Here is a 14,179-nt window from a genome sequence, read left to right on the forward strand (position 1 = left end):
CTCATGCTAACTCTTTTTCTTTTGTGTCTATTTAAATGTCACATTCTCAACAGCCTTCCCTTACCACTAAATCTAAGTTGCCCTGTTAAATTCTCTCCTAATACCCTATTTCCTTCATAACACTTATTGTAATCTGTAATCATTTTATATTTTTATGCTTTTTTTATTTCCTCTTCCTCTAATGAAGAAAGCTCCATGAAGGCAAGAACTTTGTGTCCTCATCATCTCTATCCCCAGCATCTACTGTAATGCTCGGCACATAAGAGGCATCTAGGAAATATTTCCTGAATAGATGACAGAGTGAATGGATGGAGGAATGCATGGGCCTCTTGAAAACAGCATGAAAAAGATTGAACATGAGTGTGATCCTTGAATCCTTAGATTAATATTATAAAATTATCAACGGAAAGGTGAAATTATGAACATTCCATGCATTAAACAAATATTTGGCTGTTTCAGTTAAGCAAATACATGATATTTCATACTAATATGAATTCATAAATTCATACTAATTTATTATACAATTTAATTTTCATGTTTTAACCAGGTATTGATAGTTTCAGGTAAATTATAGAATGTTTCTCCATAGTAATTCAATTTTTTCTAAAAAAGAAGACTGCCATCTGGAAGATACAAACCTGACCTTTGGAACTTAGTAGGCAAGCACTGCTAAGAATGTAGATATTTTCCCATCCCAGTAGAGTGAGAGAGGAGGAGGATGGGAGATCAGTATCACAATGTATTGGTTGAATCATGTATAATATACCGTTATTTTTGATAACATTTTATTTTGTGTTAATTGGAATTTTTCAGTCTCCCAGTATTAAGTGACATCTAAACTTCATTTTCCTAAATGCTGAAATGAAAATGACTAACACTAGTCATCCTCTCTGTTTCCTTTTGCACTATAAATAGTTGCAGGTAAGATGGAGAAATGTTGGCGGCAGCAAATATGTATTTGTAGCAGATTTGCTTTCTCAAGTTTTTTTAAGTGTAGTTTAAAACTACTGTTCTCTAGAGATGTTTTATCCTAACACATTTGAGTATAGAAATAAAAACCTAGATGTAATTAGGATGTAAGATAATCTTAGAATATTAATCTGTTCCTGTGAAAGTCTGTCAACCTGATTATTTAAAAAGTTGTAACTGAAGATCTAAGCAAATAAAATTATTTTTCCATCAAAATAATTCATACTCATACTGATGAGTAAGAGGAGTTTTCCATTAAAATTTACAAAAGGATTTGGTTTTCTTAACTTTTTTTTTTTTTTAATTTCAGTGCTTTTGTTTCTAAAAATTCAGATTTAGTTTAGGAATTATAAATCCTGCTTATTGTCAACAAAATGTCAAGAAATGAAGTTTGGTGTATAGACAAGCTTGGCCAGTACTTAATGAAACTTTCAAGTCTTTGTAAATCGAAGAAAATGTATTCATCACAGAATTTCACCCTTATTTTAAAAATTGAAGTCTTAAGATTTAATTTTGAAAATGGCTGTGATATAAACTTGTATTAATTTTTGTTATGATTTACAGTCAAATTCAGAAGTCTGATTAGAATTTCTTCCTAATTTTCTCTAGGGTTTCATCAGAATGTTTAGCGTGGGATACTTAATTCAGTGCTGCCTCCGAATTCCCTCTGCATTTAGGCATCTGTTCACACAGCCATCCCGACTGCTTTCCCTCTTCTACAATAAAGAAAACTTCCAGCTTGGAGCTTTTCTGGGCTCTTTTGTTAGTATATATAAGGTAAGGCTTTCAGAAGAGGAAAGAAGACTGAGAAATAAATGACACTGCTATTGTTAGAATGAGATAGGGCCTTAACTCGTCCATAATTTTTAAAAATGCTTCCTTCTTTAGTTTTCATAAATATCTTAACATTACTAAATATGCACAATATCTTGGGGATTGAGGTTGGGGAAATTTCTTCTTTTAAAATTTTATTTTACATGCTTGAAGGTACAGACATACTTGGATTTATACATAATATTAAAGATGTTCAGAATTCTTTTTATAAGGTAGTCACTGAGAAAATATGAACTTTCTGACATTTCTAACATCAAAAGTGATATTAATGTGCCTGGTCTGTATGTTTTTCTTAATCATATTTACTCATTGGTTTTAATTTAAACATATTTCAGACCACTGTAGCTGATGTCAGCACTTGATAGAATTAGTAAGGATTTTGTTATAACTTACATAATCAATAACTAATTTTACCTCTCACTCACTATTTCTGCTACACTCTCTCAAATAACTATTGTGAACATTCTTCTACCTCTTTCTGCATGTTCCTGTAAATGTACCCATACATATATAAGCATACACCTAAACTTATTTATAAGGATCATTCATGACACAATACTCTGTAGCTTTAAATAATGGCCCTTGATCAATGGGAATCAGTAATATATAAATCATACTACTGACATATTTTATTAAACATCTAAAATTTAGATTCTCAATCTAAATATAAATTCTTTTGTGTGTGTGTTTTTATTTATTTTTTTTTAATTTATTTTTGTTATGGTGACATTAGTTAACGAAATCCAGTAAGTTTCAGGTTCACAGTTCAATAGTAAGACATCTATATATTGCATTGTGTTCACCGCCCCTAGTTAGATTTCTTTCTGTCACCACATATTTGACCCCTTTTACCCTATGGATTCTAAATAGCAAAATGTGTTAACTAAGGTTGACCTGTAAGTGTGGGTACATGCGTGCACACACACACAGTGTTGTTAAACTCAAAATTAATGTTAGAAAAATTGAATTCTGGCATTATTTTGGGTAAGATGGGTATGTGTCATTTTATGTACAAGTTCATTCATAAAATGTAGTATGGAGAAGGTATGTAGTATGGAAAGGCGAACAAGAGTGACAAACTACAGATAAACTATACTTAATCACTTCCTATGAAATATTATTAATATTGAAAACAGTTTTAAAATGTTTTGACTAGGAAGCATTACTAGTATCTCTGCATATACAAGAGTTAATAGTTAGAGTATTGATAATTGTATATTTATATTCTTATTCTTTTTCATTTCTCATGCCATCGTGTTTGTATTTATTCTTAGTGTAAACTCTTAAATGTTTACGTGTAGATTATCTCCAATGTTTTTAGCCCAGGTTGGTTATTCTTCATCATCATATCTCAGAGCATGTTTGTTTGTTTGTTTGTTTTTCTGTTACTATTTATTTGCTTAAGTAGTACAAACTAATGGTATTAAACTAAGGAAAATATAACTGTGTCAGAAAAATCTCTTATAGAAAATATTCATACAGTGTGTTCCAAAGGCATATGTAATTTAAAAAAAAATTTCCAATGCCATCATAAGATTGTAATTAAGAGGACAGACGGACAAACCTTATTCGTTCTGTGTCTTTTTGGTGAACTGACCCTTTTTTCATTTTGTACTATTCCTCTTTATCCCCGATAATAGTTCTTGTTCTGAAGTACACTGTGTCTAATAGTAGTGTAGCTATTCTAGCTTTATTTTGATTATATTTGATAGTATATTGTTTCCATCCTTTCACTTTAATTTTTCTATGTCTTCAGTATAAAGGTTGGTTTCTTTTAGACCACACATAGTTGGTTTTTCCTTTTTTATTGTTTGATAATCTCTGTCTTTAACTGGTATGTTTAGATTATTTACATTTAATGTACTTATTGATATAGTTGAGTTAAATTTACCTTCTTGCTAGTTGTTTTGTATTTGTTCCATTTTTTCATTGTTCCTCTTTCTTTTTTCTTTTTCTGCCTCCTGGATTTTTTAAAATATATTTTTAATTTTCTTTTTGAAATTTTTGTATTTTTTTTTATATTCTGTCTTCAGTATTGGCTTCTTTATATCTTTTTTAAATTTAGTGATTGTGTTAACATAATAAACATTTTTAATTTATCAGTGTTTTTAAATAATGTATCACTTTATTGTAGTGTAAGAATCTTACAACACTACTTATTTCTTCTTCCCATTCTTTGTGCTGTACATTGATCTTTTCATATGTTATAAGCCCCACAGTACATTGTTGCCTTTTTTGTTTTGGACCAAGAGTCAGAAATCTTTTTCTGTAAAGTGCCAGATAGTAAATATTTTAAGTTTGTGGTCTCTGTCATAGCTGGTCAGCTCTTCTGTTGTAGTGTGAAAGCAGCCACAGACAATACATAAATGAATGAGCATGGCTGTGTTCTAATAAAACTTTATCATACTGTAATTAGAATTTTATATAATTTTCATGTGACACAAAATATTATTATTTTGTTTATTTTTATACATTTAGAGGTGTGAAAAACATTCTTAGCTTACGAGTCATATAAGAACAGGTGGCAGGCCAGATTTGTCTTGTGGGCCATAGTTTTAGGACCATTGCTTTACACAGTAAATTCATTTTTACAGCAGTTAAAATAAGAAAAACATGTCTTATAAATTTACCTTATTTTACCATTTCCAGAGCTCTTCCTTTTTTTTTTTACAGATCTAAATTTTTATCTGGTATCATATTCCTTCTGCCTGCAGAATTCCTTTAATATTTTTGGTAGTACAGGTCTACAGGTGAAGAATTATCTCAGCTTTTGTCTCTCTGAGAAAGTCTTTATTTTACCTTTATATTGAAAAATTTTATCCCTGGGTATAGAATTCTGGCTTGACAGATTTGTAGTTTATCCAGCTTTTTCTCCTTGTTAGAGTGGGAGTGATACTTTTCCCAGCATTCTACCTGAAGACAAAAGTAGAATCTATGGATTCACTTTAAAAAATCATATATTACAATATTACAATAAAAATATTATAGATGATTTCTTAATAGTGTCTATCCAAAAGAGTAACTTTATAACAGATTATTATTTATAAATTTCCCAATCATGGATTCATTTAGATTTAGATAATATCACCAGTTTGCCTCTATGGTCAGCTATTACTCACTCATTACAGACGTTTACGTGCGTTTTTGTCCCCCTAGAAATGAAACAATCGAAGTCATTGTTATTTTCTTCTTGATACAGGGTACTAGTTGCTTCCTGCGCTGGGTCAGAAACCTGGATGATGAGCTGCATGCTATAATAGCTGGTAAAGCAATGATTAAAAAAAGAATTATTATTATTCCAACAATCAGTAGCAGAAATGAATCAGAAATCATTTCCAGATTCATCTGATTTCTATGTATCATACTTTCTCTGTAATAGAATCCCTCCCGAGGCACTAGTCCAAACATTTTGTATTTGTGAAGTTTAACATATCAAGGTACTCTTGCCATCTGGTGTTTTGAGTTGGAAATAATAATGACTTGGGTATCTGCCCTGCTACAGGCCAGAAATCCTAGAGAATGTGTCACAAAGGAACATGAAGTCTTAAAATAGTATCTAGTCACTTAGTGCCAAGCAACTTATCTAAGTGACTAGATGATAGTTTAAGTACAGCTATATCAGATTTCTTAAACAATTCTGTTTTTACCACTGGCAGGTGATATATATTTTAATATTTTTTTTTAATTTGGGGGGAACCTGAACAATTTTATAAAAATAAAAACTAAAGAACATTTTTTATAAGTGCAATATATGTACTAAATAGACAATTTTTCAGGTATTAGTAATTTTCCTCCTATTAGTATTTCAGGCCTCCTCCCACCTAGGTTTTCCATTTATAGAATGAAGGTAGTACTGTGGAAAGAAATGTGATGATAGCACTATAATAATTTGAGCTGCTAGAATAGATAAATAGTTCTACTTAAAATTAAAGATGATACAAATAGTTTTTAAAAAATTATTTTTGAAACTCATTATATTTGGCAAGACCAATTTTTTTAAGGTTAAATTTAGAATGTAAAGTTTCTTATAATAACTGTATCAGAACTGTGTGTTCCTAACTCTGTAGGTCATTTTTTAAAATTTAAAAATATATGATAAGAACTCACTCCATTTTAATGTTGTTAAGTATATTACTGTCCTTGAATTTGATGTAACAAAAGGCAGTGCTACAAATCAGTTATTTTCTACTTAAGTGAGTTAACATTTCCAAATGACTTAATAACAAACAAATACTTTGAGATCTGATGAGTTTTGCATTCTTTGTTTCAGGATTTTTGGCGGGAGTATCAATGATGTTTTATAAAAGTACAACAATATCCATGTATTTAGCTTCCAAATTGGTGGAGGTAAGCAAACATTTTTAATCTATGTACAGTTCCCAAGGATATAGAGCTTTTAAAGCTTTAGCAACAAATATATATATATCCTAATTTTAAAAAAGCAGATTCTAATCCTATAAAAGTAATTACAAACTTAGTTCCCCTATTTTGTCTTCTTTGTGTTATTTTCAAATATACACAGATATAGAAAGAATAATGTAATTAGCCCTCATGTACCTATCATACAGCTTCAACAGTTGACAGCATTAGGCCAGTCTCATTTCATCTGTACTTCCCCGGCCTCCCAAGTACTGAATTATTTTAAGGTAAATCCCAGACATCATATAACTTCATCCATAAACAACTTGGGATAAAGACTCCTTAAAGAATAAAGCTGAAGGATAAAGACACCTTAAAAACAAACAAATCAACAATACCACTAAAGGATAACCACAATGCCATTATCATACATTAAGGAAAACCTAGTATTTGTTTAATATTATCATTTATCCAATTAGAGCTTATATTTTCATTGATTGTCTCAAAAATGTCTTTTTGCAGTGCTTTTGTTTTAATCAGGATCCAAAGTCTCTTTTAGTTTGTAATAGTTATCCCCTCCCCCTCTTTCTTTTTCTTCCCTGCCCTTCCTTTTTTTCCCCTGCCTTTCCATTTATTTGTTGAAGATCTAGGTCATTACTTCTATGGAATTTTACACTTTCTGGATTTTGCTGATTGCATCCTCACTGGTGGTATTAACATGTTTCTTTAACTCATGTATTTCTTACAAACTGGTATTTGGTCTAAAGGCTTAAGTAAATTCAGGTTCAATTTGGGGTGAGGGGTATTGCAGAAATACTTTATAGTTACTGTGTGGGAATTCCTGTTGCATTAAGAAGCACAAAAATGTCTGCTTGTCTCTCTTTTTGTGATGCTTAGATTGATCGGTCGGCTCAGGGTCGATAAAGCCAACATAAGGTTCCCCATTAGTCTTTTACGTAATTGTTTTAGCAGCAATTAATGATCCTTACCAGCAGTTATTTCATCGAGGGTTGCAAAATGGTTATAATTTAATATTATTATTTCTTCTGCATTTATTAGTGGGAATTTTTCTGAAAGGAACTTTCTCTTTTCAACTGTCTGGTTACTGTGAAATCGTTTGTTCACAAAGTTATAAAATGCTTGAGAGCTTCCCTTTATTTACCAGTGTTCAGACTAAATTAGTCCCTAACATCCCGCAAAGTTGGTCTTTATTTTCCTTTTTTCTTAATGAGTCTTTATTTTCAATTGCCATATGAAGTCATGGATTTTAACATATTTGATTTGTTTCAACCCATTGCCGTCTTTTTACTCAAATTGCCCCATCTTTGGCCAAGAGAGCCTCTTCAAGTTGACTTTTCCCAGGTTCCAGTCTTGCCTCTAATCCATTCTCTATATAATAGCCAGAATGTTCTTCTTAAAACATGAATTAAATCATGTTATTTCTATGCTTCAAAACTATCCAATGGCTTCCAATTGCACTGAGAAAAAAAAATTTCTCTCTCTCCGTCTCTCTCATACACACACACATCTAATGAGGCTTTAAGATCTATCTTATCTATCTATCTATCTATCTATCTATCTATCTATCTATCTATCTATCTATCTATCATCTATCTATCATCTCCATCATCTGTCTATCTATATGTATGTAGATATCTCATAGCCTCTTTAGACTACATTAGTTATTTGTTATGCACTAACCATTTTTATTCATTTTCAAATCCCTTGCTCCTAGCATAGTACTCAGCATATAGTTAATTTAACACAATTAAATGTTTAATGAATGAACGAATGAAGAGCTATGATAAGGAAGAAAAGACCTGAGCATTGTACAAAAAAGCATTGAAGAATAAATGACATGAAAGAGGTAGAAATAAAGTGCTATTGAATTTTATAGAAAAATTATTACTGGCATCTGGGGTTTCGGGTGAGGGCATGAAGGAAAGGGAAGGACTGACACTTAATGCTATTGTGGAAAATGTGCCCTGTGATTTGAGCTCTGAAAGGATTGTTAAGATTTTGAAAGGTAGAAAAAATAATTTTAGATAGGGAGCATATCACTCAACTACATTAATGCTATTTAAAGTTGTTTTTTTTTTTTTTTAAAAATAAATCTTGCATTTGCTTGTTTTGCAGACTATGTATTTCAAAGGCATTGAAGCAGGAAAGGTTCCCTATTTTCCCCATGCAGATAGTATTATCTATTCCATCTCTACAGCAATTTGCTTCCAGGCAGTAAGTATAACTTTTTGAAATAATAGATTTATTTATGTTTCTAATGTGCATTAAACCAATGGGGGAAAAATAAAGGCCTGGGAACATTTCTATTGACCACATTTTATGTGTGGTTTTTTTTGTTTGTTTTTTTAAAGCCAGATAGCTTGCAAGTTTCAAATCATTAAACATGTTAACTTAATGGGCCAGTTCATGTTTTATGAACACAACAATTTTTAGTTTTAATAGAGTACAGTTTTTATTGGTAAATTACTACTCTAGTATCTTGGCTAGAATAACCCAATTTAATTATATTTCTTTTAGAAAAAAGATACCATGGACATAAATAAGAATAATATTACTCAGGCAGTGAGGACAGGGGTAAAATCTAGTTTAATAGAGGCATTGTTCAATCTCTTTAAATTCTTTAATCATCATTATTAATGTTAATGGTTTTAGGTCAGAGGTTTTTTTTTTTTAGGTCAAAGTTTTGGGGACAGCTTTTATTTGTACTTTCTTACAGTAGTGCTGCCAGGTTGATAAACACTTAACTAGTGAAGGGCCAGCTATGTAACAAGTATTCAGTAAATGCTTCTGAAGAATAATGACACAATTAACTCAATTATTATTTCATAAGCTACATTCTTATTTGAAGGCATATTTATAAAGATTCTTGATAGTTATCACCTAAAACATAAATACATGTTTTTGTTATTCTCATTACTGTCATTTTTAAAATACAATGAGCAATAAAAATAGAGCTAAAACTACTCTGTTGCCTAAGACTGCTGATAATATTTGCTCTTTACTAAAAGAAGTCTCAAACTGAATACTTTCATCTTAGGCTGTCATGGAAGTTCAGACCTTACGACCGTCGTACTGGAAGTTCCTTTTAAGGCTCACCAAGGGCAAGTAAGTGACTGAGATATTTTAACTGGTCATAGAAAAAAAGTAATTTCCATTAAAAAGATTTTGAATCTTTTTGTCTCCTTGAAGGAAGTCTTTTATTAGTAAAGTAGGTATCTAGATATAAATCAGATATAACCAACTTAATAAGAATTACAGAGGGAATACTTTTAGTGAGCATTATTTTGACTATTTTCCCTATATTATTTTAGATATTTTAAGTGTTTTAGATTAATACCATGTTGATTTGCAACTTGCTAATTAGTTGCTATATAACATACTTAAATCTCACTTTTAAAATCTTTGATCTCTTCTTTTGGATTAAAAATATTAAGCATATTCATTAGAAATCATGCCCTAAAATTAACTGATTTTCCTTTTGGAAAGATAATCTTATTTTTTTCCCTGATGTTATAAGCATACTCTCCTTTGCTTTCATTGTCATGCTCTTTATTGTTAGCAATTCTTGATCCTAATCTAATTCTTTGGGAGGCAGCTCGACTTAATACATAGACCATGGAGTCTTTGGCTCAGAGGCTTTGGAGAAGGACAGACCTAGATTTGACTTCAGCTTTGACACCTTTGCCTGTGTCATTAGCCTCACGAGCCTCTCTACCATGAAACAATAATACATACTTTGTCTGGTTGTGGGAAAATCGAGATATTTTGAGTAGTACTTAGCACTTAGTACTGAAATTCAATAAACTGTATCTGCTATTTTTATCACTATCATTAATAGTAGTGTATAGTGCTTACTATGTCCCATATGCTTAAACCCTATGTGATTTAAGCTAACACACATATATATACATACACAACACCTATATGTATACATATGTGTTTAATCCTTAAAATAACTTATGAGATAGGTAATGTTAACATCCCAGCTTTACATATGAGGAATCTGAGCTGCACAGAGATGTTAGCTAGCTTTCTAGACTCACACAGCTAGTAAACGATGGGGCTGGGATATGAGCCAGGCAGTCTGGCTTCAGAATTCTTCTTAGCCATGACACTATGTATCTTTTATATTATTATTATATAATTGTTTATTCTTTTTTTGTCATTTAGTTTTTTGTACATTAATAAATTTAATCCGTTGATTATTTTTGAGAGGGACTCACTTCAGAAAGGAACTAAAAAGGTTCTTGGTATAATGATACTGGCCAATGACTCAAACCTAATTTCACTCTGTTGTCTTCTCCAGAGAGAGAATGCTTGTGATCAGGCACAGAGATACAGAATGTCCATCCTGCACATTAGCTAAATATATGTCTTTTAAAAATTTTATAACTCCTAGGTTAGGTGATGGACAAAATGAGGGTGTGTTTTTACAGTGTTGTGTCTGTTAGAAATTTGAAAACCTATAGGCCTTTTAATCATTCAATATTTGTGTTTTCTGTTGCTTGTGAGACATTAAAATGTTGATTATGAGAGAAATTACATTTAATACTTTTGCCTCATTGGTAAATATTAGCTCATGTTTCTTATGATTTCATTCATCAGAAAAATTGTGGTGAAGTATTTTTCTATTTGACACTGTTGGAAAGAGTTTTTAAAATAATGATGATCATCTCTGAGTTTTCAGGTCAAGGGATTACTATCTCTTTAAAGAAAATATGAAACATTGAATCATGTAGAAGAGTCTCAAAGTGACTTTTGAATCTGCCATTGAGTCTTTTGCCATGTCAGCCTTTTCTGTTTTCTCATCCCATGAAAGATAAGTCAAATAGAGTGAGTCACCATATTTTATAAACTTCATTAAATACATGTTCACTATGTCCTCTGTTTTACAGATTTGCTGTCATGAACCGAAAACCCCTTGATGTTTTTGGTACTGGTGCATCTAAACACTTTCAGGATTTTATCCCTAGATTGGATCCAAGATATACGACTGTAACACCAGAGTTACCCATCAAGTTTTCTTGAAGATGACTGTAATTTATTAATGTGTCTTAATGTTTCTTTATTTTATTCTGAAGAGTTAATTATGTTGAACACAAAGAAGGGGGCCCGAGCTTGAGCTTCAGTGTTATTTCAATGAGAGATGCTCTTTTTTTGTTTGTTTTTCTTACCAGTCAGAACTATAGAAGCTTTTTAGGAAGGTGTTGCTTAATAATTAAGCTCCCTTTGTAGCCAGAATCTGATTCTAGATCACCATAGTGGTTGATATTATGATATATTATTGATTAAATTATGTCCACAAGCAATATTAAATAATCTATGTAAAAAATAAGAATATACTTAACATTACTTTAAAAGATGTTTTCAATTCATTCCAATGTAATTCTTGGTTAAAACTAAGAATATTTTAGGATACAAAGGATCACGGGTACATGGATTTGGTCTCTCTCTTTTTTTTTCTTAACTTTTGAATTGGTAACTTGGGTAGTAAAATGTTATGGATATGAAGTAACTCTGCACAGACAGTGCTGCTTTAGTGTAGAACAAAGTGGCCATTCTTACTTCAGGGATGTGAAAACGGGTCTCAGACTGGATAAATGCCGTGGTATCCATGCTCTTCTTCCACTGACACCTTCACCTCTCTCCATGATTAGCTGGGCTATTTATTTGACAGCACAGTGAATCTATGTACTAATGGCAGGTTAGGTACAAATGGAAATTGGCATATCTGATAAAGTTGAAATGTATGTTTTAATCTTCTACAGAAGCATTACACTTGAATATTTAAAAGCAAATGAAGTTACTTGTAAACCTTCTGTAGGTTTATTATGTTTGTTTTCATTTATAAGGACTGAATTTTTCATAGCTAAGTTTGTATGCCATTATTAACTTAGAAGGGATCAAAATTCTATGGAACAAAAGTAGTTTTGGCAGATTTGGCAGGTCTGGCAGTTTGTTCCCTCTCAACTGTTTCACCTGTACAATGGATGCCTTACAACTAGAAGCAATATAAAAATCCAGTAGTTGTTAAAAAAAGTCCATTATGTCACGAAATGGAGTCAGGTTCTCTAGCCTCTTTTCAAAAAAGTATTGTCACTATTTCTACCCCCGTTAGAATAAAGAAGTGACAAAATATAGTCACTACTGATTATGAGTTAGTTCAGGACACCTGTGATTGAAATATGATCACTCTTTAAAGTTTTTCAGGGAAAAGTTATGCTTTCCTAAGTTAATCAAAGGCTTATGTGATTGTGATATCTACAGATGATGTTACATATAGGGATAATGATATATTTTTTAAATATAATTTTGTTGCTGAAAAGCTTTAGGTCATTGTAAGTTAATTATGCAGTAGAACTTGTGTTGCAGCAAGAATTATAACCCAGACTTTGAAAATGCTTAATCTTCCATATTTGATTTCATCAAGCCTTTTTATACTTCTGTTTACATGTAATCCGATCCTTGGTTGTTATGGCAAATTGAAACCCAACAAAAATATGGACTCTGGTACCATGGTAACAGAGAGAACCACCCTAATTTGGTCAAAATTTTACATTGAGATTTTTTTAGAATCGACTAGTCTTTTAGCCAGTACTGTTAAAGGATCGTTTTGGTTTCAGACTTCAAAATTGATTAATAAATTAAGTTTTAAGTATTGGCTTACTGAAATCAAAATGATGATTCGTACTGTTTTTACTTTTAAAAATGAAGTGTAGAAAGCACTGCCACTTGCACCTCATTTTCTCTGTTTAGAAATTATGTTTATAATATTTCCTTGTCAGGCTAAAAGAAAAAACATTTTAATTCTTAAGTTATTGTTTTCATTGACATTAAACAACTACGATATGGAAAGACAAATTCTACTGAAATTTGATGAGATTGTTTAGTAAAATTTTAGTGATGAAAAGGTGCATTTCTATGATTTACCTTTTTATTTTTATTTTCTTTTTAACAAACTGCAGTTATCTTTTATATAAAACGTAAAATCACTATTGAGAAGCAGAATACAGTAATGAATGTATAGCTTGAATGAATAGATAAGTAATTTGCTGTGGTGAATTGAGAAGTCCAGTTTGATATCATTGGGACACACTGCAAAGTATACTCCTTTAAGCAAACACGAAGAAACTGTGTTTGCGTTCCTGAAGACAATCAGAATGAATATGTCTCTACCTCTAACTAATCAGTTATTTATTGATAACTTGGCATCATAAATAAAGCCAAATAGAATGTCTCCATTCCAAAACATGTTTAGCCCATTTATATGCCGAAGAAATCCTGCCTATGGTAAGTTTCCACCAGAACTGATTGTGTTAAACATTAATTTGCCCCCTGCTATATCTTAATCTTTATGTAGACTGAAAAACAGTGCAGTATAATGGTTGTTTCATTGCTATTTTCTGTACTAATAAAATCTTAGAGTTAGTACAACCAAGTAAAGACTGAGGTTGCAGTATAACTGATTGTCTCAATCTGTTGGGTTCTTATCAGTTTTTTTATCAGAGCATTTTAGCCCATTTTATTACTTGTTTCTGAATAAAATCTTTGGTTTAGTTATCTTTTTCATAAATTCTGTGGTTACTGCTATAACTTTTTTCTTGATCTGTAAATATTGTTGTTAGTTGATACCTAGTTTATTTTTTGCTGTCATTTGCTGTTTAGTCACTTGTTATTTAATTTAGAATTTTATCCTTTTATTCTTTGCTCTCAGATTTTATAATTTACTTTTTTTCTAGAATGAGCATGTCTTTTATGATGAAACCCAAATTGGTCAATTGTCACACAGTATTTACCTATTGAACTTGAGTATTCATCTCTTTGTGGATAATTTTAGGCTAATCTTTGATTTAGTTATTAATAGTGGCAGAATTGCTTCTGGTTATATTTTATCATATCCTTGAGTTTCTAAGTTCTCTGCCAATGCATAGTTAATGAAAATCAATTTCCTTTACTCTCAAGGGGCTTCATCTACTTGCTTATGCTTGCTTATGTC

At 31.3% G+C, this 14,179-nt stretch overlaps 1 protein-coding gene across 4 annotated transcripts in view; it reads left to right on the plus strand.

Annotated features, from left to right (window-relative positions):
• Positions 1-13,645, plus strand: part of TMEM135 (transmembrane protein 135) — a 239,027-nt gene extending 225,382 nt beyond the window's left edge. For all 4 annotated transcript variants that reach the window (XM_025042936.1, XM_025042935.1, XM_025042937.1 and 1 more), the window contains 6 exons: positions 1,579-1,746; positions 5,003-5,066; positions 6,074-6,150; positions 8,299-8,397; positions 9,221-9,288; positions 11,079-13,645. In XM_025042936.1, coding sequence (XP_024898704.1) covers positions 1,579-1,746; positions 5,003-5,066; positions 6,074-6,150; positions 8,299-8,397; positions 9,221-9,288; positions 11,079-11,211 — 609 coding nt within the window. In that variant the 3' untranslated portion in view covers positions 11,212-13,645. The remainder of the gene's footprint in view (positions 1-1,578; positions 1,747-5,002; positions 5,067-6,073; positions 6,151-8,298; positions 8,398-9,220; positions 9,289-11,078) is intronic.
• The last annotated feature ends 534 nt before the right edge of the window (positions 13,646-14,179 follow it).

This window comes from Pteropus alecto, unplaced genomic scaffold (assembly GCF_000325575.1).
Source record: "Pteropus alecto unplaced genomic scaffold, ASM32557v1 scaffold7, whole genome shotgun sequence".
NCBI classification, from domain to species: Eukaryota; Metazoa; Chordata; class Mammalia; order Chiroptera; family Pteropodidae; genus Pteropus; species Pteropus alecto.